The following is a 27,770-nucleotide window of genomic DNA, read 5'->3' as shown; positions in this document are numbered from 1 at the left end:
TGGTTCATTCTAAATTGTGGGGACCTTCACCATTAATGTCTAAATTTGGATCCAAATATTATATTATTTTTATTGATGATTACAATAGATTTGTGTGGATGTATCCTCTAAAGGCTAAGAATGAAGCCTTTGGAACATTTGTTGGATTTAGGAATATGGCGGAAAATCAATTTTCTTGCAAGATCAAGGCATTTCATGCAAATGGAGGAGATGAATACATGAACTCTCTTTTAAAAGATTACCTTATTTATTATGAAGTTCTTCATCATCTCTCTTGTTCTTCTACTCCAGAACCAAATGCAATAGTTGAAAGAAAATACAAACACATAGTTGAAGCCGGATTAACATTGTTATATGAAAGTAAGGTTTCAACTAGTTTTCGGGTTGAAGCTTTTCAAACTACAATATATTTGATTAATTGGCTTCCTATTGCTCCCTTACAAGGTAAAGTTCCTTACTCTTTACTTCTGAATGCCTCTCCTACTTACAATCATATTCATGGTTTTGGATGTCTATGTTTTCCTTATTTATGACTTTATAACAAGACCAAGTTTGAACCACGGTCTATACTCTATGTTTTTCTTGGATTTCATGATTCTTATAAAGGTTATCAATGTTTCTATCCATCTTTAAACAAAGTATTTATCACTAGGCATGTTGTTTTTGACGAGTCATGTTTCCCTTATTCATAACTAGAAAATTTTGAAACTATGCATCCATTTACTCTTAGTGTATAAAATTTTTTCCACAAATTACAAGAACCACCACCTACTTCACCACCTCTTTTAACCTATGATAACATTTACATTCATAATCCTCCAAACATATCCTCCGAGTCTGCAACAACACCTCCAACCTTATCCTCTACTTCCTCAAAATCTTCCTTAGACAATGGTCAGATTGAAATTATTCTACCTTTTTCCCTTCCTTCTTGCATTAATACTCATCCCATGATGATTAGAGCAAAGAGTATTTGTTTGTGATGAGTCATGTTTCCCTTATTCATATCTAGAAAATTTTGAAACTATACGTCCACTTACTGTTAGTGTATAAAAAATTTCCACTAATTACAAGAACCACCTACTACTTCACCACCTCTTTCAACCTCTGATAATATTTATATTCATAACCCTCCAAACTTATCCTCTGAGTTTGCAACAACTCCTCCAACCTCATCCTAAGCTTCCTCAAAATCTTCCTTAGACAATGGTCAAATTAAAATTATTCCACCTATTTCTCTTCCTTCTTGCATTAATACTCATCCTATGATGATTAGAGCAAAGAGTAAGGCAGCTGCCTCAACACTTCAAGCTCATATGGTCACACATTTATCTAAACATAATATTATTATCCGGCTGAACTAAATCTCAATCCCAATTGAATTGGGTTCAACCAAATGACCCAGTTACTTCACCAAGTCAATGATTGAATCAACTTTTATAATATTTCTAGAATATCTGTATTAGGCCCTATTTCTATTTTTTTTTCAATATTTGTATGTATCTCTTGTTTCATTTTCACTCCAATGTGGCATTGACCCTACTAATGTTGCCACATCATATCAAACTGGAGTTAGTAATCTAGGTTTTAGATAGTGCCTGGATCTGATGGTTGAAAGTAATTGGATCCATTGATGTAATTTACAAATACTAAATCTTGACGATTAATTATTCCAGATGATTTGTGAAGGGAGGGGAGAGGTTTATTACTTACTTGATACTTCAAGCAATCAGAGAGTTTTGGTCAAACAAGATTTTTTTATTAGCACGAACCCACGTACTCAAAATTTAAAAGATTTTGTATGTAACACTTAGAATCAAGGCTACCCTAATTAAGCTAAGAGAAACAACATTTGATCAATAATTAGGCATGTAAATGCTCATCTTGAAATAGTAGAGGTTCAAGTTAACTAGGCTAAAAAGGAAAAATCATTAAAAAAAAAAAAAAAAAGCTGACAAAAAAAAAAATGGAGAAATTTTTTTAATAAAAAAAAAGTATGGTGTAATGTGATTGATGCTTTATATGATTTGATTGATACTTGTATTCATTATGAATATTTAGAAAAGAGAATGTTCATGAGGTTTAGCATTGAGATGTAAAAAGAAAATTCCTAAGCCTTGTAAGCTCTTCGTGTTAGAGCTTAGAAACCACGAAAACAAGCAGAGGGAAATGGAAAATTTTAAGTAGTTTGATCCACAACGAGAAGAAAAAATTGATTCACTCAGATTCACTGGTGAAAATGCTTTCTTATCTTGTTGTTATATTTATTTTAAATCAGTCTTAGTCTTTTCATGCACAAGATCCAAACAATGGTTTACCCTCCTTGTGTCATTTACTCTTGTCATCAGTGGTTCTCCCTGTTTCCTCCAATTCCATGGAGGTGTAACATCAGTAACGAAATTGCTTGTCATCATCCTTTATTAATTACTTCTAGCAGAGACTCCAAAAGGCTCTATTCATCTTCATCTATTTGTCCTTTTTTTCTTCTGTGGAATTCCTTTGCTTGAAACCACTCAAATTGAACAATCCTAACCATACCAGACAAAAACAAGAGTTGGGTGTTCTTGCAGGCAAAAGAAAAATCTTCTTTCCTCACCCTCTTTAGTTGATGCAAACTTCAATATAAGTTTTTGTCTGATAGTGTTGTTTGGGAACCAAACCATGAAAATCTGGCACGGATGATGTCAAAGATTAAGACCGTTTTATATTTTAGCTCAACGTTTATATCGCAGAACGGAAGAGTATTAATTTTTATCTCAATAGATGGATCAGTCATTCTGGTAAATTGTTTATTGTTCATTGTAATGGTTGACCTCATTCGATCGAGCTTGAAAAGTTTTTCTATTTCCTGAAACAGTGTGGATTCTGAAGTTGAAGCCTGATCTGTTTTGTTCAAATCCTTCAACCGGGCCATGTTTAGCGTTCGCGATTCCACAAGGGCTTATTATATTCTTAGACGAGATTGTATTTTTGCGAAGATGGTGAGCGGTAACAGGTGAGCTTAAGCTTGCCATGAATTGTTTGGGAGAATTTATTAATTTTTTAAACGGATATTCATCTGGAATCCAGGTCCTATGGGTCTCTCTGCTCTTCTGTTTGGCCTTTGCATGGGAAGCAGCGAAGCAAAAGATTCAGAAGAAGAGTGGAGGGTCGTGGGTTCAGTGAATGCGTCAATGGAGGTCTGGAGTGAGGAGAGAGGAGTTGATGAGCGGCTTGCCACTTCGAGCCCTTTAGATCGCATCTCTCTTTGAAATTTGCAGAGCCAGATCGATCTGCTTTTTCCTGCTGTCCTTTTGAACCCTCCAAACAAGATTCGGTGGAGAAGAATCCTTTTATATAATCAAATTCAAACTCTTCATTGAAACAAGATTTCACGGCGACTGATACGAGCTTGATGCCGGAGATGCCCCCACACTTATATTCTTATTCAATCAATGCTCACGTGAGCTGCTGCAGACACTCACGTGACTTGAACTGCCGGTCATGCCGGCGCAGGGTTTTTTTTTTTCTTTCCTTTCGCGTATCTCCGGTGATTGGACCGCCAGGTCGCCGGCCGACAAATGATTCACTGCAGAGATAAATTTGGTAAATTCATCTCCACCGTCGAATAAAACCTGAAAACGAAGAGTGCGTACGACTACGAGAGCTACTGGGAGGGAATCCTACCCTTTTGGGTCCGATCTCCATTTCAAAACAGCGCCGGAGGCGAAGACTGAGCACAAGGTCTCAGTTGTCGCTACTTCTCTAGAGATTTTGATCTCGTTGGGACACGCATTTACGGGCTTGAATCTTTGTTCCGTCGGTCGTCTTTCCCAAGCCGGTGCGTCATTTTTCAGTGTACTGCCTTCTACTCGTTGATGGAGATTTTCCGGCCAAGGCCACCATTTTAAACGTCTTCCACATAATCTCTCTGTAGTGGTCCTTATATAGCAAGATTTTTAGCGCCGGGTTGCTGGCAAATTGTCCCGGCTGGACTCGCGCCAATGTTTAATGTCTGCTGGAAAGTCTGAATCTTTTGGAAACGTATTGTAACTTTTTAAGGACCTCGGCGTCTGTAAAACCGTAACGTGTCATTGATCTTGGCTTGTGGCCGTTACAGAGTTTTTTTGTTTCGGTAGGTAGGTGGCTACAATGAGTTTCTTTTTTCGTCTCAAATATTGAGACAGCCAGCATTTACGGATCGAGATCTCAGAGGCTATCACGTCTTCCAGCGACAATGGATGTTACCGCTTTCTTCATTTTGTTGTTAGCCTGTCGATGTTCGAGTGGCATTGCGTCCTCTTTTGCCGGTGACTTGACTTCTCTTCTCAGTTTTAAAAGCTTCGTCTCTTCTGATCCATCGAATCTACTCACAGACTGGAATCCTGCTGGTAAAAACCACTGCGAATGGTACGGAGTAACTTGTGATAGAGTTTCTGGCCGAGTGACGGCTTTAAATATTACTGGAAGTAGAGTAGTCCGGTCATCGGACTTCCCCTGGGGATCGCTTGGGTCACTGTCCGAATTGGCTACTAACGACTCTTCCCTGGTCGGGACCCTAAGCCAGGCTATTGCGAACCTCACGGAACTTCGAAATCTCTCGCTACCTTACAATGCATTCTTTGGCGAGATACCGGTGCAGATAGGTAAGCTTCTCTTCTTGGAGATTCTGGAGCTACAAGGAAACAACTTTTCTGGGCGGATTCCAGATCAGATAAGTGATGTATCGTCTCTTATTGTTCTTGATCTAGCTTATAATTCTTTGTCTGGTCTGATCCCAGAAGATCTCGTCGGTCTCTCCAGAATTAAATTCATTGATTTGTCTCATAATCAGCTTTCTGGTGGAATTAAAGTAAATCGTTTCAGTTGCCAGTCCCTTACTTATCTGCGACTTTCTGACAATTTTCTGGTGGGTAAGATTCCACCAGATATTGGCAACTGCTCAAGCCTGCGGTCACTTTTACTGAATGGGAATATCTTAGAAGGTCGAATTCCAGTGGAGATTGGTCGGTTATCCGAACTCCAGATTTTGGATGTTTCAAGAAATAGTCTCACCGACAGAATACCTAAACAGCTCGGGAATTGTATGAAACTTTCAGTGATGATATTGACTAACATAGTCAGTTTCCAGAACAAAGAGTTTGGAGATAGTATTGCTTCTGGAGAGGAATTCAACGCTTTCGTAGGAGAGATTCCTCGGGAAATTTTCTCGCTTCCAAATCTTGAGATTCTTTGGGCTCCTAGAGCAAATCTTAACGGTCATTTGCCCTATGACTGGAACAACTTATGCAGACTACGAGTTCTCAATTTAGCACAGAATTACAGGATTATTGGCCAAATACCAGAAAGGCTCGGAATGTGTAGAAACCTTTCTATTCTAGATTTGAGTTCAAATGATCTGAAGGGGTCCGTTCCTTTGCATTTGAGAGCTAATTGTATGGTTTACCTGAATCTTAGTCGGAATGCGTTATCTGGATCTCTGCCAGAATGGGGAAAAACAAGCTGTGGTCAATACTCCACTTTCTTCCAAACCGAAGCTCTGCTGAATGGGTACTCTTCAAGTCTTCTTTCAAGCACATGGTTAAGTTGGCCTTTCACTTCTGTTTCGGGTCAGACTTTTGCAGTTCTGCATGATTTTAGTTGGAACAATTTCACGGGTCATGTACCATTGTTCTCCCTTGGAGATGAGTTTCTATCTGAAAATGAGAAATTGTTTTATGGGTTGTCTCTTAACAACAATCTGTTTAATGGGTCCCTGCCTACTAACCTTTTCTTGGACTGTGATCTCGTAGAAGGCTTTGCAGTTAACTTGAGTGTTAATCAGATATCAGGTGCAATATCCTCACTTGGTTGTTTGAAATTAAAGGGATTTGAAGCTGCTCATAATGAGCTAATGGGCTCAATTCCTACTGGCACTGAGGTTTTCAAAATGCTTTCCCATCTTGATTTGAGAGGAAACAGAATGAATGGAACTTTACCTCATGCGATGGGGGAGTCCAAAAATCTGAAATCAGTACTTCTCGGTGGGAACAATTTTACTGGAGAAATCCCCCCTCAACTTGGTGAAATGCCTTCTCTTACTGTTCTGGACTTGTCAAAAAATTACCTAACAGGTAATATCCCAGGAAGTCTAGCAAGTGCCTCTCACCTCAAAATTGTGTTGCTTGATCACAATAAGCTTACTGGTGAGATTCCTCCGTCTTTCTCCAAGCTTGCCAATCTGACCATATTAGATGTTTCTTTCAACAACCTATCAGGCAACATACCATATCTAGGGCATTTGAATGACTGTGACTATTTCCAAGGCAACTCCTTTCTTCAGCTATGTACTAATTTGCTCTTTGCCCCACCAGTGGGGCGTCCATTCCCCCTTCAAGGGAAGAAGGGATTGGCCAGTCAAAGGAACAAATTGAAGCCATTTTCCATTGCACTTGTGTCCTCAGCTTCTCTTATAGTCATTATCCTGATAATTCTGATTCTAATCCTTGTCCTTGGAAGGAGAAGGAGGAGACTAGTTCGAAACCGCATCCTAAGGAAACTTGTTGTAACATTTACAGACGTTCCTCCTGAGTTCAACTATGAAAATATTGTTAGGTCTACAGGCAATTTTAGTGTCCAGAACTTGATTGGCACAGGTGGGTTTGGTGCAACCTATAAAGCAGAGCTTTTGCCTGGGTACCTTGTAGCAGTAAAGAGGCTTTCCATTGGCAAATTTCAAGGCCTTCAGCAATTCGATGCAGAGATAAGAACACTAGGAAGAATTCGGCACAAAAACCTTGTGACCCTAATTGGATACCACATGGGAGGAACTGAAACATTTCTTATCTACAATTATCTATCAGGTGGAAACCTTGAGACTTTCATTCATGACAGATCCACCAAAAACATGCAGTGGCCCATTATACAAAAGTTTGCTCTAGACATTGCCAATGCTTTGGCCTATCTTCATGAGTCTTGTGTCCCACGTATAGTTCATAGGGACATAAAACCTAGTAATATATTGCTTGACGATGATTTAAATGCATATCTATCAGATTTTGGGCTAGCAAGGCTTTTGGAAGTTTCTGAGACTCATGCTACCACAGATGTAGCTGGCACATTTGGATATGTTGCACCAGAGTATGCAACTACTTGTCGGGTTTCTGACAAGTCAGACGTGTACAGCTATGGTGTGGTGCTCTTGGAGCTAATGTCCGGCAAGAGGTCTCTTGATCCGTCCTTCTCAGATTATGGAAATGGATTCAATATTGTGGCATGGGGAGAATTACTAATCAAGGAAGGAAGATTTTCAGAGATATTCTCTCCAGACTTATGGGAGGCAGCACCCAAGGATCACCTGATTGGGATCTTAAGACTAGCTTCTGCTTGCACAGTCGAGTCCCTATCTGTCAGGCCTTCAATGAGACAAGTTGTGGAAAGATTGAGACAGTTAAAGTGAAATTAGAAGATCAGAACTTTCATTTGAGCTTGGGAAAAATTATCAAAGATTTAAGGCTGAAGCACATTATTCATTCAGATCATTGAGGTAATTTCACAAAATTTCATTAATTTCTGCATGTTGATGAGTCTACTCTTTTACTTTCTTGAGTAATCAATTCTTTAGATTCCTTTCTAAATGTCAGAAAACTCATTTGTCCCACTTTCTGGACTGTAAAACTATTGGATTGATGCTTATCATCTCATTACCCCCCGCCCACACACACACACACCCAAAAAAAAAAAAAAAAGAATAAATGAATGGATGAAAGAAAGAAGAAGAAAAAAAGAAAAAAAGAGAAGATGAAGAATGGTTACATTAGGGCCAATTATGATATCAAACATTACCTGATTTTACTGTCATCTACTGAAAGAAACCCACTAGCTAAAGTCTGAGAACACACTAGCAACTTGCTTTTTAATTTGATATACTGAGCTGATTTGTGTTCTCGTGCTGTTATTCAAGTAGAATATTGTTATTGCATTCCATATGTCAAACTTCGTTACTGTACATTGTAATATTTTAGTAGATTCCTTACTGTAACTTCTGTTTTCAGGCACTGATCATAAAGACAACGGGTTTGTTTCGCAATTTGCATATGGTGACAATTATCCCTCACACAGATGTAAGGTTAGTGTATCTTAACCTTTTCTCCTCACATCAAAACCCCCCCATTTAGCCAAAGGTCCAAGTCACTAGATTATCGATCAGGGTTTAAATATTATGATATGGTCAAAGATCAAATTAATTTATTTTACTTGTGCAGATTTCATTTGCCAGCAGTTCAGCAAAATCTTGCATTGAGAAACAAGACCAGTAATCTTTATGTGTGAATAGCTGACTCACTGTAATATATAGTTGTTTCTTTCATATAAAATGATCTTTTCTTTCATTGTGGAAATTTCAAATTACAGAGTACTTTAGATTCTTCTGTTTGGGTTGCCCAGTAGGATTCTAAGAATTATGCTAATGTAGATGCTCACTTGTATTCATGTTTATTACCGATGTTGTTGTTTTATTGTTACCATTATTCCAAAAGTATAAGTTGAAAATTGCCTGTAAAAGAGTGATAAGTTGGGTCCAAGCCCAAAATGACTAGTCAACTTAGAAAACTTCTTTCCTAACTAATAAACTCAAGATCTTTGTACTCATTAATCTATGTGGGACTATTCCTTAACACTCTCCTTCACGTGTAGGCCCTCTTTTGTGGCTCTACAAGTGGATAGTTTTAGGTGTAGGCCTTCTTTTGTGCCTCTACAAGTGGATAGTTTAGGTGTAGGCCCTCTTTTTGTGGCTCTACAAGTGGATAGTTTAGGTGTATGCCCTATTTTTGTGGTTCCACAAGTGGATAGTTTATGTGTAGGCCCTCTTTTTGTAGCTCTACAAGTGGATAGTTTAGGTATAAGTCTTCTTTTTGTGGTTCCACAAATAGATAATTTAGGTGTAGACCCTCTTTTGTGGCTCTACAAGTGGATAGTTTAGGTGTAAGCTCACATATGAGTACCTACTTTGATACCATGTTAAGTTGGGTCAAAGGCTAATCCCAAAATGACTAGCCAACTTAAGAAACCTCTTTCCTAACTAATAAACTCAAGATCTTTGTAATCATTAATCTATGTGAGATTATTCTTTAACAAAGAGTGTTCTTGCCATTGTGTACTAATACTAATTCTGGGGCAGACTCAAGCATCCCTCTCTGTTTATCCATCTGCTAAACTTATAACTGATTAAAAGACAAAGTTTAATTATTAATAAAGAAGAGAAAGAGGGAAATTCAACTTAAACCGTGCTTCATGTCTTTACTTACCAAAATTGGAAAAACAGTTCATGAGAAAATGTACTGATGGTTGAGGAGAAGGTTCTCCAGTGAAAAATATATAGTCAATAAAATCCAATGAAGAGCAAGTGGATAAAAATTCAACTAAAATGTTGCTTATAAGAGCTAAGATAATTGTTGGTAACATATTCTTTCACATTTAGTGAGTATATAGAAATTTATGACTTAACCAAATGACAGGGCATCTTGTAGAAAACTAGGTGTTGGAGCAGAGGTGTTAATTTTACCCATTTACCTGATTTTTTTATTGTTTATTAATATCATTAAAATATGATGAAAAATTCTCACTTGATTAGGCATTTGAATAATTTTACTCCATTAGATATATATCATTGATTAAATTGAATGAGAATAATTTTAAATACGAGTAATTGAATTTATGTTTATAATCATAAAAAGAAATTTTATTACTCTTCTTCATATTTAGTGAGAAAAGGTTAAAATTATTTTAGGGGGTTGAAAATGTAATGAAAAGTGAATTACTTTTTATGTTAGTGTGCGTAATGAAAAGAATAGAGTAGGAGAGAAAGCAGGGCAAAAGGGAGCAATGCCAAGAGAGTTCAATGGAGAGCAATGAGGGGAAGTGAAATCACAACCTCATTTCTAGGTAAAATCTTTCACCGGATGTGATTTCACTTTCACTTGCCGCTCTCTTCGGCCCTGATGGTAAGAAATTTGAATTGTGGAGTGGTTGGTGAGTGGCCGACAAACGCGTCCCCGGGAAGCACCTGGCTGTTTCGTCCCCCCGACGCCGGGATGGACTTGGTCTGTTCAACTAAATACCACGTTTGAGGGCAGCGTCCAGACGGGTATTAAACTCCCATGCATTCTCTGTCCATTCTGGACTCCAATAATTCACGTAGTTTGAGAAGTGATTTGGACCAGCCATGGCCGACGTCTCCACCGCCACCGCTCACTCCGCGCTGCGTTCGATTTCCGTCTTCTTACTTTTCTCCTTCTGTCTCCTTTCTCCAGTCGTCGGATCACGTATCGACTCCCCCGCCGTCCGGCTACTGGAGTCGGAACCCGATCTCTGCCCCGGAGAGGCACATGGAAGTTGCCCCGTAAACTGCTTCCGTCCCGACCCCGTCTGTGGCGCAAACGGCATCACTTACTGGTGCGGCTGCCCCGACGCCCAATGTGCGGGCACCCGTGTGGTGAGCCTGGGACCCTGCGAGGTCCAAAACGGCGCCAGCGGCACCGTCTCCGGTCAGGCTTTCTTGTTGCTCCACATCGTCTGGCTTCTGGCTTGGGGGTTACCATCCCCTTGGGGCTTAGCTGATGGAAAGCTTTGACCCCTTCCATATGCTCCGGGATTGGGTGTTCGTGCACTCCTGTAAATGTATTATTTATTCAAAATGATCTCCATTATTTCTGAAATCGATTCATTGTTACGATCCAGAGCTACTGAAATCCTATCATTACTATTAGTTACTGTAAACACTTGGAATCTGTCTCTGAGAACTCAAAATTTCAAGACGGGCAGATCTTTACAGCCAAGCTCCAAGCACCTGTAAAATATATTAATATTTTGTTACTTTGTCCACAAACCTCCTCAAAGCACAGTTGCAAGGTGGCATAAATAGGGGTGGGCACGGGTTTGGTCGGGGCTTAAGTTTACCAAAATCCAAATCCGAACCCAAAATCGTCGGACCCAATCACCATCCTTGTAGCATGGTCCCTGTCCCGTCCCCATAAACTCGACTAAACCCGACCCCTCTCAACCCCATTTTATATCTTTATCTTATATGTGGGTTAGTTTCGAATCGGGTACCCAAAATCCGGTGGGTTTTTTCTTGACTCGTCGTCGACCGGTTCTGAGTCAGCTCGAGCAAGTCAAGCTGACTCATTCTACCACACAGGATTAAGACAAGTAGGCTCAAATTAGTAGTAATTGAGATACATTACAATTAATCAATCATTTTTCTAGCATTATTACCAATAGAATTATTGAAATAATTTGAAAGAATACTACAACTATAAATATTTTTATTGAATTAAGTTTGAAGCGTGGTTGGAAAACTCGATAATCGTAAATGAAAATGGCAACCTAAAAATTCTAACTTGGAAACTTTTGCATCGATAACTCGTACGGATGCTCTATACATCAATTAACAAAAATTACTAGTTAAGTTTTTGATATATCATATTTTAATGTTCTATAAAATAGTTCGCGAATCAACAATTTTGTCTCTTAATTTCCCTAATGACTAACATCATTTGTATAATTTTATGCTTGTTAAAATTAGAAATTAATCATTTATAGATAATGATTAAATAAATAAATTAGAATGTATTATTTAGATTAAATAATTTTTTATTCAATTAAACAATTATTTCGAGCTTGAACCCAAATTATGATTTATTACTAATCCATTGCTTTTTCTAATTTTTTTTTTAAAATATTCCATTTTAAGCAAAGAAAACCTCCCATGACATTTTTGGAGCTACAAATTAATAAACCCTCACAATTGGATAATGTTAAGTTTTTTCATATGTTTAATTATTTATAGCTTAATAAATAATGATTCCTACTAATTAACTTAATGACTTATTTAATTATATAAAATTTAAGGGTTTTTAAATCCCTAAAACTCAAAATAATAATATTATTTTTTTAAAAAATTTATATAATTTAAAAATATATAAATAAATAATAAGTACCATTAATTAACTTAATGACTTATTTAATAATTTATTAAGTAATAAATTTTTTAAGTTATTTGATTAAGTTATTAATAATGTACTATTAGTTAATCACTATTATCGATCACTATTGCTCTAAATTATCAATAAAATAATAATTAGTAATTATCTTGACATAGAATTAATTGATATTATAATGAAGGAAAGCAGGATTTTCCAACCCCATAGAGGAAAAGACACAGCCTCAATAAAACATGATCTTGAAATACCAGCTTTTGCTAGATGATCTAAAATTGCATGAGCCCAAGATGCAAAGATACCTCTGCATGACTGTGAGTGTAACAATAAAAGAGAATTACAAAATTTAAGGTGATGTAGGATTCAACCTCCAATTTAATCCTTTGATTCGATCACCACACACGAACTTAACTTCGACCTTGCTTAACCTGACGAATGAATTGGAACTTCCTTGGTCGACTAGTCTTGATTTATAACTTAACTTTCCGTTTGATAGTTGACAAGAATATTTTGACTTTGTATTATGTGTAACAACTTCAAGGATAGGGACATAGTAGTGAGCAATGAGATTGTTTGTTGCCACGAACCTGATGGAACTTCGGTCTAATTTGAAATTTAGAGCATCATGAGCACAATTCAAGTTTTTCTTTTCTCACGAGCAAAGTTTGGCAAACTTGAAATTTGAAGAAATCCTCTAGCAATTTTCTCCCAAAATTCTCCCTAGGATTATTTATTGGGTAGTGGAAGGGTTAATATGATTCTTTTATTTTTATGGTCTTATAATATTTTAAGTTAATTTTCTTATTATTCCATTTATATCCTGATTACTCATGGTATCACTTGATAAATAGGTACATAAATGGTGTATAAAATAACTTGTTCTAAATACCAATAATAGGGTATATAGATATATACCCATTAAATTTTATTCTATATAATCAATTTTATTGTAAAAAATCGGTTGAAGTCTTTCAAATACAAGTGATGAATTTCTGCTTATAATCATAAAAAGACATTTATCATGCTTCTTCATATTGAGAGAGAATCGGTTTTACATATAAGATGTCTGTTTCAATAGGTTAAAATCCTTTTATGGGGGATCAAAACTGTAGTGAAAAGTGAATTACTTTTTAAGTTATTGTGCGCAATGAAATGTATAGAAAGGAAGAGGGAGGATAAAAGAGAGCAAGGTGAGATGGCGAGAGGTTGCGAGGGAGAGCAATAAAGAATTCACTTTCACTCGTTACTCTTAGACCCTGTTGGAGCACTATGAAAGTGAAAGTGGAAGGGAATTCACTTTCACTAGGCAAAAAGTATATGTGTACTTATTAGAGGCGGGTGAAAGTGAATTAGGTATATTACTTTCACTTGTTCTTAAGAGAAATAAGATAAAGTGAAATCCTTCACTTACCCTGTGGATTTCACTTTTCACTTGTTTTTAAGAGAAATAAGAGAAAGTGAAATCCTTCACTTACCCTGTGGATTTCACTTTCACTTGTCGCTCTCCTTCACACCCTCTCGCCTTACTCCATTCGGCCATGCTCTCTCCGCTCTTTTCTTCTCTCTCTATACTTTTTGTTACCTATGCTAACACAAAAATATAATTCACTTTCACTTTTATTCTCATTTTTATTTTGACTTTTTATGGTACTTTCAAAATACACTAACCCCACCCTCAAAAAAAAAATGAAATACCTAAGTAATTTACTTTCACCCGCCTGTAAAACGTATACTGACATTTAGTGAAAATGAATTCATTTTTACTTTAACGCACTAAAAGGCCTTAAATGTGTGTGAGAGTGTAAGAAATCGAGTTATGGAGTTGCATGGTGTTTGGACATATTACAGTATTGTCAAATAAAGTGGCGCAGCCGCCATCGCCGCCAGGATGGACTTGGTCAGTTCAACTAAAAAATACGACGTTGAGGGCGGCCGCCCAGACGGGTATTAAACTTCCATGAATTCTCTGTGCATTCAGGACTCCAATAATCACACGAAGTTGGGAAGTGATTTGGAACAGCCATGGCCGACGTCTCCACCGCTCACTCCCCGCTGCGTTCGATTTCCATCTTCTTAATTTTATCCTTCTGTCTCCTTTCTCCAGCCGTCGGATCCCCTATTGACTCCCCCGCCGTCCGGCTACTGAAGTCGGAACCCGATCTCTGCCCCGGAGAGGCACCGACACCGGAAAGTTGCCCAATAAACTGCTTCCGTCCCGACCCTGTCTGTGGCGCGAACGGCATCACTTACTGGTGCGGCTGCCCCGATGCCCTGTGTGCGGGCATTCGAGTGGTGAGTCTGGGACCCTGCGCGGTCCAAAAGGGCGCCAGCAGCACCGTCTCTGGTTAGGCTTTCATGTTGCTCCACATCGTCTGGCAAGGGTTCAGGGGTTTCCATCCTCTTCGGGCTTATCTGATGGAAAGTTTTGACCTCTTCCTTGTATGCTCGAGGATTGGGTGTTCGTGCACTCCTGTAAATGTATTATTATGCAAAATAATCTCCTCATCTTCTGAAATCGATTCATAGTGACGATCCAGAGCTACTGAAATCCTATCATTACTATTAGTTGTTGAGAACATCATTCTGTCAACACTTGAATCTGCCTCTGAGAACTCAAAATTTCATGATGTAGGATTCGACCTCCAATTTAATCCTCTAATTCGATCTCCACACACCAACTTAACTTCAACCTTGCTAAACCCAATGAATAAATTGGAACTTTCTTGGTCGAACCTGATGGAGCTTCAGGCTAATTTGAAATTTAGGGCATTAGGAGCACATTTTCTTTTCTTGCAAGCAGAGTTTTGCACACTTGAAATTTGAAGAAATCCTCTAGCAATTTCTCTCCCAAAGTTCTTCCAAATGTTCTCTCTCAAAATTCTCCCTAGGAGCTATTTATTGGGTAGTGGAGGTTGTTCTACCATCCCACCTTGCTCTCCCTAATCTTATCTCTATCTCCTTTACTCTCAGTACACATATAAGGAGAGAGAGGTAATATGGCAAGATCCATTCTTATTTGATGAGAATGTGACACTTCACCTTATCCTTTGCTACCTTTTATTTAAGGTGGAACTTTCCTATGACACATAGTGTCGCCCATATGTCACCCTTCTTACTCGGGTGAAGCTTTCATGCAACACAATGTGTCACATTTTGTGCCACCTTGTTGCTTATGTAACACTTACGTGGTATCTTCACTTGATTTAATCTTAGTCATGGCCCCACAAAATCCGCTTCATCTTGATCATTGATTGGACCTTGATCTCAATGATCGACTCCAATTTTTACTGAAACCCCAATTTTGACCATTAATCGACCTTTAACTAATCTTCCAGACTTTAACTTTTGAGAACTTTGTCTTTAACCATTGTTCAACTGGTGATCAAGTTTCTCCAATTTTGACTTTTGATTGAAAGTCAATGATATGGACCATTGATCGGGTCCCAATTTGATGATTGAAATTTTTATGTCTACACCCCCTCAATGAAACAAGTTCTAGGAAAAACACCTTTAGCTAGATCATCTAAACAGTTTAGGCTCCCCAAGGACATGTTTTTACAAAACAATGTAAAGAACTCTGAAAATGAAGAACATCATTATTAAATATGCCTAAGCCATGTCTGCACCCCCTCAATGAAACAAGTTCTTGGAAAAGCCACTTTAGCTAGATCATCTAAACAGTTTAGGCTCCCCAAGGACGTGTTTCTACAAAACATGTAAAGAACTATGAAAATGAAGAACATCATCATTAAATATGCCTAAGCTATGTCTACACCCCCTCAATGAAACAAGTTCTTGGAAAAGCCCCTTTAGCTAGATCATCTAAACAGTTTAGGCTCCCCAAGGACATGTTTCTACAAAACATGTAAAGAACTATGAAAATGAAGAACATCATCATTAAATATGCCTAAGCCCCAGGAAGCGCCTCCCAAAAAATCCTTTACTAAGGACAACTAAACAACAACTACCATCAAAATTCAATTTCATAAAGCCAAATTAAGGGATGTTCCTGACATAACAACGACGAAGATTTATATGAATGATGTTTTTCAAAGTGTAATCAATCAGTTCATCCTCATAATGGACCAAGGGAATGTAGAGTAAAGAATTGGACGCACAACGGCTTCAATCACACCGATTAATCATTAAACACCATTAAAGTTCAAGAATTTCTTTGTTTCCATCAATATTAGATAACAGCCACAATCGAGAACTTCCACTTATCTACAGTATAGGCAAAAATAATGCTGAAAAATATATCTACCATGAAAGAATGGGAAATTCATAATGAATATCAAAATTCTTTAAAATGTCACCCCATACCTGCTAATTAAAAGCCTAAAATGTGATTAGTTATATTGGGATAGAATTCTTGTCTGCTTGTGGTAATCAATGATAAACAAATAAATAATCAAAACAAATGACACCATGAAATCCATAACAAACTTGAGTTGCACCTAAAAAGTTGTCAATCAAAATAATTGTATACAGATTTCTATAAGAAACTTTATAAATGTTAGAACAAAGTCATTAGCTATCTATAGCAAGGTAACTGGCGGAGGCGCCAGTATGGCCATTGGACTCTAACGGACCTACCAATTATGGTTAAAATAAAAATAATTTTAACAATAATTGGTGGGTTCACTGGGGCCTAATAGGTATACTGGTGTCCCCACCGATTCTCCTGAAGTTGGAGAACTCAACCCCGTCGAGTTAGCTCTTGAAGTGTGGACAATACCTCAACAAAAAAGTTTTATAAGCTATAATAGGATGTCGAATTCAGATTATGAATTTTTGAAATCTTCTGTTTCGGGCCTCTCCTTTTTTCCTTCCCCTTTCTTCTTCTTTTTTTCCACCTCCTATTCTTCTTTATTCTTCTCCTTCTAAATTATTCTTCTCAATTCTCCTATTTCTTGTTCCCAATTACCAATATCCGATATGTCAATTAAAATCGACGCTACATTACATATTCATCCTGCATCAATAACTGAATGCTAAAAACGGACAAAAAAGTAAAAGCATCCCCATCCACTCCAAGCTACACCATATGAAGTTACTAGTAAATTATATTGAACCCAAACTTATAGCAAATTATACTGCTTTTAAGCTCCTCACACCATTTGTATTAGGTGTAACTCAAAGAAAGCCACTGCATTTAGGGTCACTGAAAGAAGGCCCACAATCTGCCAGGAGAGAGAGAGACAGACAGACAGACAGACAGACTGAACAGCCAAACCTGGAGCGTGTAAAAGAATTTGCTATTTTTAAAAATTTGGCCTCATAGGATAAGAAAATAAAAAATTATTTGAGGACGATTCGATGCAATTCTTTCAAGCTTGGTAGAAGAGTTGAGATATTACCCTTTCTTTTTCCTGCCATCTTAATTTTGTAAGACCTTCACTGAAGTAGTCATCTGCATGACAATGGAACATCCCATATTCATACAAAGGTCAGAGATGGAACAACCTCGCAGAAGCACAAAGCATGCTCTGGGCCACTGTAGATTTACTTTCAGCAAAAGTACCTGATTCAATGAATAATATTTGTACTGTTAATTGATAGTTTATGAACAAACTCTTTGGCAGGTCACAATACAAAGGCCTGGATGGATGAACAATCATATAAGTTCAAGATACTGGAGCAAATCACCAGTAATCACCACAGGAACATAATCCTCCCCTAAAATGATGAAAACGACTGCGGTCTCTAATAATAATTCCTCTCTGAAATGTATTTGACACAAGCTTCATAAAATAATGACAATCCCCGCAGATTCGGATGTTCTTCACAATCCTGATTGAACTCTCAGGATCAAAACAAAGAAAAGCAAATGCAAGGGCTAATTTTTCACTGTGGTAGCTCAGTGTTTGCTCCTTCTCCTCATCATTAACATCAAACAGCACGTTAGATGTGTCTGGGGCATAGCCCACAACTCTTAGACGTTCTAATATTAGACCCAACATTTCTTTGATAGCCACTGAACTGGGGTGTGAGTCATCTCCAGCAGCAAATTCATGAATTACCGGTCCAACCTCAATTAAACTACATCCAGGTCTCTTCCCTATTCCTTTGTATTGCATCAAACTCCTGACTTCAGCTCTCTCAACCCACCGTCCCATCCCACCATACGCATTCGAGATAAGAACATAATCACCATCATGGTAAGGATCAAGTTCTGATATCCTCTTCTTTACCTGCTCAGCCATGTCAAGATTTCTATGATTAACACAAGCTCCAAGAAGAGTCCTCCAAATAACTGAATTTGGGTTAATTGGCATTTTCTCTATAAACTCATAGGCTTCTTTAACCAAGCCAGCTCGACCCAAAAGATCAACCATGCACCCGTAATGCTCAAAGCCTGGATCAATATCATAATCTCTCTTCATACTGCTAAAAATCTTCCTTCCCTCTTCTAATAGACCTTTGTGACTACATGCAGATAAAAGTCCAATAAAAGTGATATAGTCCGGCCGAAAACCAAGTTCCTGCATTTTGTTAAATGCTTCCAGTGCCTCTTCACTCCGACCATGAACAGCGCAGCCATCAATCAAGGCAGTCCAGGTGAAAACATTTCTTTCAGGCATTGCATCAAAGACTCGAATAGACATATCAATCGAACCACATTTTGAGTACATGACTATCAATGCCGTGCCAACTGATACTCTGAGACCGAATCCATTTTTAATAATGAAAAAGTGAAGCCATTTGCCCAATTCCAGAGCCCCAAGACTCGAAACCGCTGAAACGACGCTAACTATCATAATCTCGTCTGGCCTAATTTCCGTTACCATTTGCATTTCTCTAAACGCGGCCAGGGCTACTTCAGAAAGGCCATTGTTCACATAACAAGAAATAAGTGTTGACCACGAGACAATATCTGGTTGAGGCATTTCAGCAAAAGACTTCTGAGCAGGTTCGACGAGACCACAGTTTGAATACATACCGATGAGAGCGTTCTGCACGAAGATGTCATCATCTAATCCAAGTTTGGCTGAGAGAGATTGAATTTGTTGGCCCGTCTTTGGAATGACGAGATGACCACAAGCTTTGAGGACAAAGGGCAGTGTATAGTGATCGGGAGAAACATGCCTTTGGCGCATTTTTCCAAATAAACTCACAGCTTCCGAAAAAGAATTGGCATTGGCGTGAGCCCGGATGATGGTGTTCCATGAGAAGGTGTCAGGAGAAGGAAGCGAGAAGAATATGGAGAGGGAGTAGGACAATGCCGCTTGAGCGTTTGCTACACAGGACAACAGGATGGGCTTGACAGAGAGAGGGTCTTGATCCAATCCCTGTTTTATAAGACGGCAGTGGAGCTTGTAGGCATAATTCATGAGATTTTCCTCCACAATCAACCGAGTTGTCCCTTCTCATTTCTCCATCTCTCCTTAATTTTTCTGATTTTAGTTTTGGCTTTAAACTTGAATCAAAAGTGTTCTAAGTGCAGGTTTTAAACCGTTAGGGTTCTGAAATTGTTTTTTTGTTCGATTTGAGGGTGTTCAGTGATGTGTGAGTTTGGGATTTTCTGAGTCCATAGATTCTGATTTGGATTAAAACTAATTGGGTTCTTAAACTTTGTATTTCGGATTTGATTAAGTACAAAAAGAAGCATAAATTGGGCTCAGCATCTCAAATTTGATGTTTCAATTCTGATTTAGGGTGAATGAGTTCAGAAATTTCATGTTTGTCTCCATCTAAGCTTGATTAGAGGTAAATTAAGTTTAAATTTTAAAAAATGAAGTTCCTGAATTGGTTTAGGGTTGAAATTGGTTCTGAAATGTCTTGTTTCATTTGATTTAAGCATGATTAGAATGACGTTGGGTGTAAACAAATTCTGAAATTGAGATTCCTGAATTGGATTAGGGTTAATTTAGGTTCTAAAATGTCATATTCTTATTCTGTTTGATCTAAATATGATTAGAACTAGATTAGGGTGAATTGGGTTCTAAACCATCCAACAAAGGTATTTTACGATGTAGATACTTTATTGTGCTAGTTTGCCTTGTATTAACATGGGAAAGTCTAAGAAGCAAGCTTACATCCTACATGAGCCTTGCTTCCCGATTTACCGATTTATTGCAGTTATGAGTTTTTTTTATATACTATACTTTTTTAAAAAAATATCGTGCTAATGATAGTGTATAAATGAAATTGGAAATGTGGAATGACTAAGTTGTTATTCTTGTGTTGGATGAGACCTTTGACTAATGTTTTATAACAAGAATTGAGAGTTGTGAATTAATATTAAATTTTATGTCTTTGAATATATGCCTCAGGTAATTGTTATCTGCAATATTGAAAACTGTGTGTATAAATGTAATGCCCTCATTTGGCATATGCAATAATAATGAATAAAGCATTTGGGACTTAGTCTCTTATATATATACTTGAATGAACTGTCATAATTGACCTTACTTAATTATAAGAGTGAGGGGATTTGGGCTCCTTTTAAAATTAAAAAATAAATAATAAAACAAATATTAAAATTTGGACTCTTTGCATGTGGGGTTAAGCATATGCTTACAAATGAATCTTTGTCCCAATTGCAATGGAGAATCTGGGCCTCAACTGGATGACCAGGAGAGGAAAAATATTGTGCCCTATTTGCATAGAGGAGTCTAGGCCTCAATCGGGTGACCAAGAAAGGAAAAATAATTGTGCCTCATTTATGGTGGGGAGTCTGGGCCTCGACTGGTTGTCCAGAGGAGGATAATATGGACCTTGTTAGGATACTGACAAAAACACGAGATAAATGTTAACTAGGAGTAAAGAAAGGAAAGTTGACACAGGTTAATAAGGACCCTGCCTCAAATTAGTGAGGAGTGTGCACCTGATGGAGTATTCAATGAGGGCACATCATGAGATAGTGATATAAAAAAATTAAAAAATTCTTATATTTCACAAGATCTAGTTGCAGGTACAATTGAAAAGTTGAGGCTGAATTGGATTCATGTTTATGCTAAATAATCATCATGAGATATCTATGTGGGATTGATGTTATTATTAGATGGTACCCTTGGTGTTAACCGAATGATACTTGTAGAAGTGTATATATAGACTTGTCTAATGATTGAAGTATGCAAGAGTTTTGAGTTGGGTTAAATAATGAAATTTTATAAAAGTATGTGTAAATTGTAAGTTTGACTGTGTCATTTCTGTAGTGATAAATAGTAATTCTGTTTTAGATTCCTATTTCGAAGTTTTCTATGACCAGCAATAGGACATATACTGGACAATAGCTCACCACATTTTTCCAGGGGAATAAGAGAGTTGGGTAATTTGTTTCATACAAGAGCAGAAGCACTTAAAGAATCATAAGTAAGAGATTGGATAGGTGTAAGAGTTTGAGTTTGTTAAATTACAGTTGAAGAATTTGTGCCCAAGATATCTGGAACATGTACAAGTATGTGATGTAAAATACCAGAGTCTGACACTAAGCCCTTTAAAGTGTGTATTTCTTAATTTGAAATTTTTTTATAAAAAAAAATAATTTGAAAATAAAAGCATATTTATCAGGGGGCTGAGTTTTGACATTCAGTGACATGCACACTAAAAAGTTGATTATTATAGAAATACCAAAATCATAAGATATAATGCATTTATTGAGATATATACAACACCTCTCTGTGCTATAGGCTACTGGTTTCCAAATTTTGAATTCGCCGTCCCCCTCTTATCATCCCACCCTCTCACCCATGGATGGCCGGGTTTTGCTCGTGTCTCTGGGGCAGCATGGCTGTCGAGATTGAACAAAACTTTTGATCGGACAGCAGAAAATACCTGTAATATTGTTGGTCCATCACAGATTAACACACGCAAACAACAAGAGAACCAATATCAAAATAACTAAAATACATTTCCAGTAGTATTTGAAAATTCTACCGGATTGTTAATAACAGCCTCTGGAGGTTGCTCCTGACCAGTGAGCCACTTCCATAAGTCTGGGTTTTCCTGCACAAGTCATTACGTGATGTTTAAACGAAGCTAAAAAAAATGTACAAAGCTCCACTCATTAAAGAACTAGATGAATCCAAATCCTGTCCAGATAAAAAGTCCTTAATAATCATCTAATAGAAATGGCTTTCTGTGTGACATTTAGAAACGGTTATACTCATCCAAGAAAAGGGGTTCTCTCAATTTGAAAGGCCATGGAAAATTATTACCAAGAAGGAGAAACAGGAAAAAAATTTATGTACCTGGCTGCTTAAAACTGCCTATGAACAAAACTGTAATTGCAGACTAAAAGCACACATTCATGCAGGCTTGGTCCACTTTTCTACACCTTACACCAGTTTTTGTTAATCAATTGGATGACAATCTTGGTATCGGTTGTCCCTCAGCCTGGATAGGGTGTTTTGGGCATCAGGGCTTATGATATCCATCCCCCACATTGATAAAGGCAGGCCACAGGCATTCATTAGAAAGTTAGACAGGGTAAATGGAGATAAACCAATATTTCCTTTTATTTGTTCTAAGAAGCTATACAGGATTACAACATTTTCTGAAAGCCAATATTTCCTTTTATCTGTTCTAAGAAGCTATACAGGATTACAACATTTTATGAAAGCCAATATTTCCTTTAATTTTTTCTAAGAAGCCACACAGGATTACACCACTTTTGCGTAGGTTATGCCTTTATTTCCTCCACAATCAGAAGTTGAGGGCAGCACATGAGTTAATCCATAAAGAGATTTGGATAGTAATTCTGAAAGAATTTCTGTAATTAGATAGGATACAAATACTCGTTGCAGACTAGATCACACTTGTTCTTTTCAGGTTGATCAGGTTAAGAAAACTAGTATGCACACACTCAACCTATTAGTTAAGCATAAAAACAAAATTCAGCAAGGGTCAATGCAAGAATAATATGTGAAACCATCATTTCCTGTTTTGGTTTGGATAAATAGAGTCCGGCACTTTTTTTGTCAAACACAACAGACCAACATTTTTTTGCATGATGTAAACAGACATCATAGACAACTAACCGCTGCACTCAGAAAATTTAACAATAACAACTGACAGGTTTCATCAAAGAACAGGACGATGTCAAGACCATTTCCTAAATTCGTCAAGGTCCAGAATGTCACAATCCCCAGGAGAAGACATGAACATATAGAACATCGAAGAGTGCAATCATAAGACACTTCAATCCACAGAAACTACAAAGAAACAAAGGGACACATCACAATTACCAGATCAAGAACCTCAACAAGTGCTTTGATTCCTGCTTCATCCATCGTTCGGATATGGGTCTCCACCCAGTTGCCCAACACTAAATCCAATTCGAGAAATCCTCGTTGCCTACTCCTGTATAGCAATCTGCCGATCAAGACAAAAACCAGAATTAGAATTTCCAACCATAAAAGATTTACCTTAAACTAAACTCACAGAGTGAAAGAGGGAGCCCCACTTCCCTACCTGTTAAAAAGACGTCTTTTACTCTCTTCATTAGAAAAATCAATCCCAGTCCCAGAACCATCAGAAAAGCAAGACATAGTGCCCAACTGAAACCTGAAAAATATTTTAGAATAGAAAACGTTAGATCTCATAGCAACGGAGCAGAAGAACTGAGTGAATCAATAAAAAGTAAAATTGAACAGGAAAATCAGAGGCCGATACCCCAACTGAGTTTCTGGCAGCCTACGGACAATCGATAGAGAAGGCCGATTCGCCGCGAATGGCGAAATTAGCGTTTTGTTGAGTTGAACAAGAGCTCTTCGCAGATTCGCCATTGTATCAACAACAAAAAGAAAAGCAGGGAAGGTCCTCGCGTTAAAACGGAAGGAACCAGAGGTCCAACAATTCCTGTAGTCCTCGGGCCACCGTTCGTTTTCCACTTTACACTTAGACTGCACTGTGGATGCATGGCTGGCCGTCTTCCACGATGCACATTCGCGAGCCCTAAAATGAAATCGCAGCGGTTGTTTATGAGGCCCACGCGTGACAAGCTTGGACCCACAGTCATCAACTCATCGTCTCCTTCGACGGTCACGATTACAGAAACACCTCCAAATCCACAGAAGTCAACGGCGGAGTTTCCAGCCGTGGCAATCTAGTGGGCCCAAGAATAAATGCTTTTATCTATTCACCTCTCCTATTTATTTCCTTTTTTTTTTCCTTTTTTCAATTTCTTAATATCTTTGCAGTGCGTTTCATTAATAAATATATAATATAATATTCGCGGAATTAATATTATATTTTCCTATTTTCTAAGTGAAATAATATATTATTTATTATTCGACTATTGGAGGTTTTTCTTTTTTCATCTTCATAGGTTCTTCGAGGCATTCCTTCTCGCCTCTCCTTATTTTCACAAATTGTGCGGGCTGGCTGATCGTTGATCTCGGTGAGGCCATTGGTCGTTCGTTCTCGACAGGTGAGTCTGCATCCTGGAAAAAAATGAATTTTTTTTTTATGATTTATGCTTCACTTCTTTCGATTTAGCTCTTTTAATGAAGAGGTTCAAGGCTATGATTAAAATTTTGATGTTTTCCTCTACTCTTTTTCGTTTCAGGTTTGGTCTTTGTTTATAGATCAGGTTTTGTGGTGATCAGATCATAGTTTAGGACTTCTATCAGTATCATTGTCTTTTTTATTGGTTGTTACGGCGCTATGCTCTCGGATTTGGACCAAGATTGAAGATCGCATCTAGTTCTTTTGCTCTGTCTACAATATATCAGTTGTATAATCCATTTTTTTACGGTAATTTTTCTTATTTGATCCTTCTATACGCTATTCGTTGAGCTGGAAACTTCCATCGTTATTCTGAATTTTGGTTGACATATTTTGATGAGAAACTTCACTGAAAATTTTAATTGGAAACTTCCAATGTTATCTTCGTTTTATTTTTTTGGTTTTGTTGTTGTTGTGGTGGTGGTGGTGGTGGTGGTGGAGGAGAAGGATAATGATTATGTGGATAGGACTCGGATGATGCCTCTCTTGTTGCCAGTTTCGGGCATCACTCAAATCGTGCTGGTTTTTGCAACAGGATGCATCTGTGTTTTGCAATGTCTTACGATCATCTTTCTACTCATTGCCTTTCGAGCACTCCTTGTAGTATTGGCTGATCTCACATTTATTTTCGCATTTTTAAACATTATTCTAAACATTCCTGGCGGTTTTTGCTTTTCTTTTCTTCTAGTATAATGAGGTTTGCCAATTCGTGAAATTTCCCTTCATTAATTAAGTTTGATATTCCAACCAGCAATTTACTTTTAATCCCTACTTCGTTCAAATTAGCTCTCAGTTTATTTAAATTTCTGTATAGTGGGGGTGCCCATCATATCATGAATAGATCGAGACAAAACCGGAAATTTATTCAAGATCTTGAGCTCAGATTAGGCCCTTCTTTTCCTCCAAAAGGAGGAAATATGTTGACTTCAAATTTTGTCAGGGGTTTCCCTGATCTAATTACTATTGATGATGAAGATGAGGATGTGCAAGTATTTTCTCCATCTGAGGTACCCTAAGCATCTTTTGATGGATATTCTTAATCAATTTTAAAAAAAACACCTGTGGCTCTTACACCATTTGATTTACAGACTCTAAGGTTCTTTCCTCGTGTGAGTTCCTGGGTACCTGTTATTTCTGATGAAGATTTAGAACTTCGGCTTGGACTAAAAGGTAATCTCCTTGATTTCCTTTTGATGCCTACCTTCTTGTTGTATATTCCGTACGATTGGTTCCCTTCACTTTTACATTTTAATAATCTTTCAAATCACAAACCCTTGGCTACAATTGAACGCTCAGACCTTAGTTGATGTATTGAGATCGACTTATTGACTAGACAATTTACTGTAGGAAGGGATTGTCTTCTCTCTTGTATACTTGCTTACTCCTTAGGTACATGTCCAGATGCATAGACTTTCTTTTAGTTCTCTTGTTAGAATGATATTTTTAGTCCAATCTACTGTTCCCTTTTGTTCAAAAGAATTTGTTCTGGTTCATTGTTTATCTCTCTAGTCTTAGAGGATGATGCATGTATCAACTGGAATGCACCAAGTTAAGGTATTAATGGATAAGATGCTAAAATATCATTTTTATATTTTTTCTTTGGTACTTGAGTTGAATGTACTGGATCTGATCGAATTAAAAGTAGTCGAAGCATCAATATTTCCATACGATGGACTAGGCAGAATGCATTCTCTAGGTGTAATTATGGGATTAAATATTGAGTATCCATGTAGCATTGGAGAATTGGAAGAAGGTTTCAATTTAGTTTTAAGTGAAGAAAGGCACTTGGACTTGGTTGATAATTTGGGTAACTGTTGATTATGTGAGAATAAATGGTACCTAGGGGAGACAACATAACTAGATTCTTTAGTTAGTGCAAGAGTTGAATCGTTGTCATCATAGGCTAAGCATTTTATTAGTTGTTAGCCATGCATTAGTTTTTGGTGATCTCATGAAACATTGATCCATGAATCCATTGTTAATTAAATTTAACTGGGCTTAAATCTCTTCTATGGCTACAGCCTCATTTGTATTTTTCCATGTTCTGATACTCATTTTCTTTCTGTATATAAATTTTTCATCTATTTTTTTATGATTCATCTATAAAATAAGCTTTTATGAATCAGTTTCTTATATTTTTGGTTTTGTTGCAGCACATAATGCCATACAAGTACCAGATGACACATTAGAAGATCCGTTTACATGGGCATTTGTGAAGGTATGCAACCTTTTAGCTTTAACACTGACTACTGTAACGAGTGGAGTTTATTAGCCTCCCTCTGACTGGCGCTTGGTACTCAAAAAAAAACCAAATGCCTCTTAAATTTTATGGGGTCCTGGACTTGTTTGATGGATAAATGAGCATAATGCGTAAAACGTTGTATAAAATTTCTTAACACTTGTGCATTTGATAGACTAATCATCTACACATTTATTTTAGACGTCTACTGAAGCCCTAATTGATTGATGATCAGTTTTTTTTTTTTTATATAATATTTCTTTTACCAAAACTAGAACCTTCGGACCTAATGGGATATAGAGTTAGCCTGGCTCTCTTTCTTCTAGTTGGTTAAATTTAACAAGGTAAACTTTTTTTCCTTCACAGCAGAAGAAAAAGCTGGGTCAGGCTTCTACCAGTCAGTGTGGCATTGAGGTACAAGAGGTGAAATTCAGGTGCTCCATTTGTATGGATACCATGAAAGAGGAGACATCAACCATATGCGGGCATGTTTTCTGCAAGCCGTGCATAACGAATGCCATTCGTGTTCAGAAAAAATGCCCTACTTGTCGAGAGAAGCTCACTCCAAGCAATATTCATCGCATTTATCTTCCCGGAGCCACTTCCTGACGGACATATACAAGCAGTAGTAACTTTCCGTGATATATTTTGCAAGTATAGTCATCTTGCTCAATGATCAGCATCATACCTGAAAGTGATACTTGTAGAGAAGTGATCAAGGAGGGTGTCTGGTGAAGACATCTTTTTTATGGCATCCTCAGCCCAAAAATGCTGTTTCCCCGACAGAAGGTTATGAGAGGGGATGAAAGAAGAACTTGGGGTGGTAGTGTTTTTTTCTTTTCTTTTTTCACTTCTTTTACTTCCAACCTCTACAAGAAATGGTTTGGTGATTGTTGATTCAAAATAACCCTTGCTCCTTATCATAAAGTCATAATAACTGTGGGTTATTTGATGACGATCCTGTTATCATTTGCAGTAATAATCGCCAAGACCAGTTCAACATTATAATTAAATTGCTGCACATTTTAGGCCTTATTTGAAAAAGAAAAAAAAACGTTTCAGTTGAGATATAACGCTGATAATTTTTTTCCTCAGAATAGGAACCCTTACTCCCTACTGAA

General features: G+C 37.5%; 5 protein-coding genes across 6 annotated transcripts; 3 read left to right on the top strand and 2 right to left on the bottom strand.

The window, feature by feature from the left end:
• Positions 1-3,875: 3,875 nt before the first annotated feature.
• On the top strand, positions 3,876-8,449 carry LOC137944198 (LRR receptor-like serine/threonine-protein kinase RPK2). Its single transcript, XM_068789779.1, has 3 exons — positions 3,876-7,504; positions 8,013-8,086; positions 8,223-8,449. The coding sequence occupies exon 1, from the start codon at positions 4,217-4,219 to the stop codon at positions 7,415-7,417; it is 3,201 nt and encodes a 1,066-aa protein (XP_068645880.1). The 5' UTR covers positions 3,876-4,216; the 3' UTR covers positions 7,418-7,504; positions 8,013-8,086; positions 8,223-8,449.
• A 1,731-nt stretch (positions 8,450-10,180) lies between these two features.
• Positions 10,181-10,588, top strand: LOC137945366 (uncharacterized). The gene has a single exon (XM_068791234.1). The coding sequence runs from the start codon at positions 10,181-10,183 to the stop codon at positions 10,586-10,588; it is 408 nt and encodes a 135-aa protein (XP_068647335.1).
• A 6,897-nt stretch (positions 10,589-17,485) lies between these two features.
• On the bottom strand, positions 17,486-19,358 carry LOC137959181 (pentatricopeptide repeat-containing protein At5g48910-like). Its single transcript, XM_068806538.1, has one exon. The coding sequence runs from the start codon at positions 19,289-19,291 to the stop codon at positions 17,603-17,605; it is 1,689 nt and encodes a 562-aa protein (XP_068662639.1). The 5' UTR covers positions 19,292-19,358; the 3' UTR covers positions 17,486-17,602.
• Positions 19,359-21,436: 2,078 nt separating this feature from the next.
• Positions 21,437-23,715, bottom strand: LOC137957794 (succinate dehydrogenase assembly factor 2, mitochondrial). Its single transcript, XM_068805199.1, has 5 exons — positions 23,577-23,715; positions 23,376-23,468; positions 23,150-23,276; positions 21,840-21,908; positions 21,437-21,737 (listed from the first exon to the last, which is right to left on the bottom strand). Exons 1-5 carry the CDS (start codon positions 23,687-23,689, stop codon positions 21,594-21,596), a joined length of 546 nt encoding a protein of 181 aa, XP_068661300.1. The 5' UTR covers positions 23,690-23,715; the 3' UTR covers positions 21,437-21,593.
• A 521-nt stretch (positions 23,716-24,236) lies between these two features.
• Positions 24,237-27,622, top strand: LOC137957778 (uncharacterized). Of its 2 annotated transcripts, none has more exons than XM_068805198.1 (6): positions 24,237-24,333; positions 24,472-24,659; positions 25,225-25,417; positions 25,499-25,580; positions 26,564-26,628; positions 27,019-27,622. In XM_068805198.1, exons 3-6 carry the CDS (start codon positions 25,244-25,246, stop codon positions 27,256-27,258), a joined length of 561 nt encoding a protein of 186 aa, XP_068661299.1. In that variant the 5' UTR covers positions 24,237-24,333; positions 24,472-24,659; positions 25,225-25,243; the 3' UTR covers positions 27,259-27,622. The 2 variants fall into 2 exon arrangements, with proteins under 2 accessions (XP_068661299.1, XP_068661298.1); XM_068805197.1 differs by having other exon boundaries at positions 27,016-27,622.
• Positions 27,623-27,770: the final 148 nt, after the last annotated feature.

Source organism: Aristolochia californica, unplaced genomic scaffold (assembly GCF_029961685.1).
Source record: "Aristolochia californica isolate CCGP_79_NKW_82.1479 unplaced genomic scaffold, dmAriCali1.0.hap1 SCAF_1, whole genome shotgun sequence".
Classification (NCBI taxonomy): Eukaryota; Viridiplantae; Streptophyta; class Magnoliopsida; order Piperales; family Aristolochiaceae; genus Aristolochia; species Aristolochia californica.
Note: the sequence above shows the minus strand (reverse complement) of the source record. Positions and strands in the feature narration are given on the sequence as shown.

Excerpts from the sequence above, each read along its gene's own strand:
- LOC137944198 (XM_068789779.1), top strand. The coding sequence starts at position 4,217 with ATGGATGTTACCGCTTTCTTCATTTTGTTGTTAGCCTGTCGATGTTCG.
- LOC137945366 (XM_068791234.1), top strand. The coding sequence starts at position 10,181 with ATGGCCGACGTCTCCACCGCCACCGCTCACTCCGCGCTGCGTTCGATT.
- LOC137959181 (XM_068806538.1), bottom strand. The coding sequence starts at position 19,291 with ATGAATTATGCCTACAAGCTCCACTGCCGTCTTATAAAACAGGGATTG.
- LOC137957794 (XM_068805199.1), bottom strand. The coding sequence starts at position 23,689 with ATGGCGAATCTGCGAAGAGCTCTTGTTCAACTCAACAAAACGCTAATT. Across the intron at positions 23,277-23,375 it reads AAAAGACGTCTTTTTAACAG|ATTGCTATACAGGAGTAGGC; the intron begins GTAGGGAAGTGG and ends CTTGATCGGCAG. Across the intron at positions 21,909-23,149 it reads TTGTTGAGGTTCTTGATCTG|GAAAACCCAGACTTATGGAA; the intron begins GTAATTGTGATG and ends TGACTTGTGCAG.
- LOC137957778 (XM_068805197.1), top strand. The coding sequence starts at position 25,244 with ATGAATAGATCGAGACAAAACCGGAAATTTATTCAAGATCTTGAGCTC. Across the intron at positions 25,581-26,563 it reads ACTTCGGCTTGGACTAAAAG|CACATAATGCCATACAAGTA; the intron begins GTAATCTCCTTG and ends GTTTTGTTGCAG. Across the intron at positions 26,629-27,015 it reads TTACATGGGCATTTGTGAAG|CAGAAGAAAAAGCTGGGTCA; the intron begins GTATGCAACCTT and ends TTTCCTTCACAG.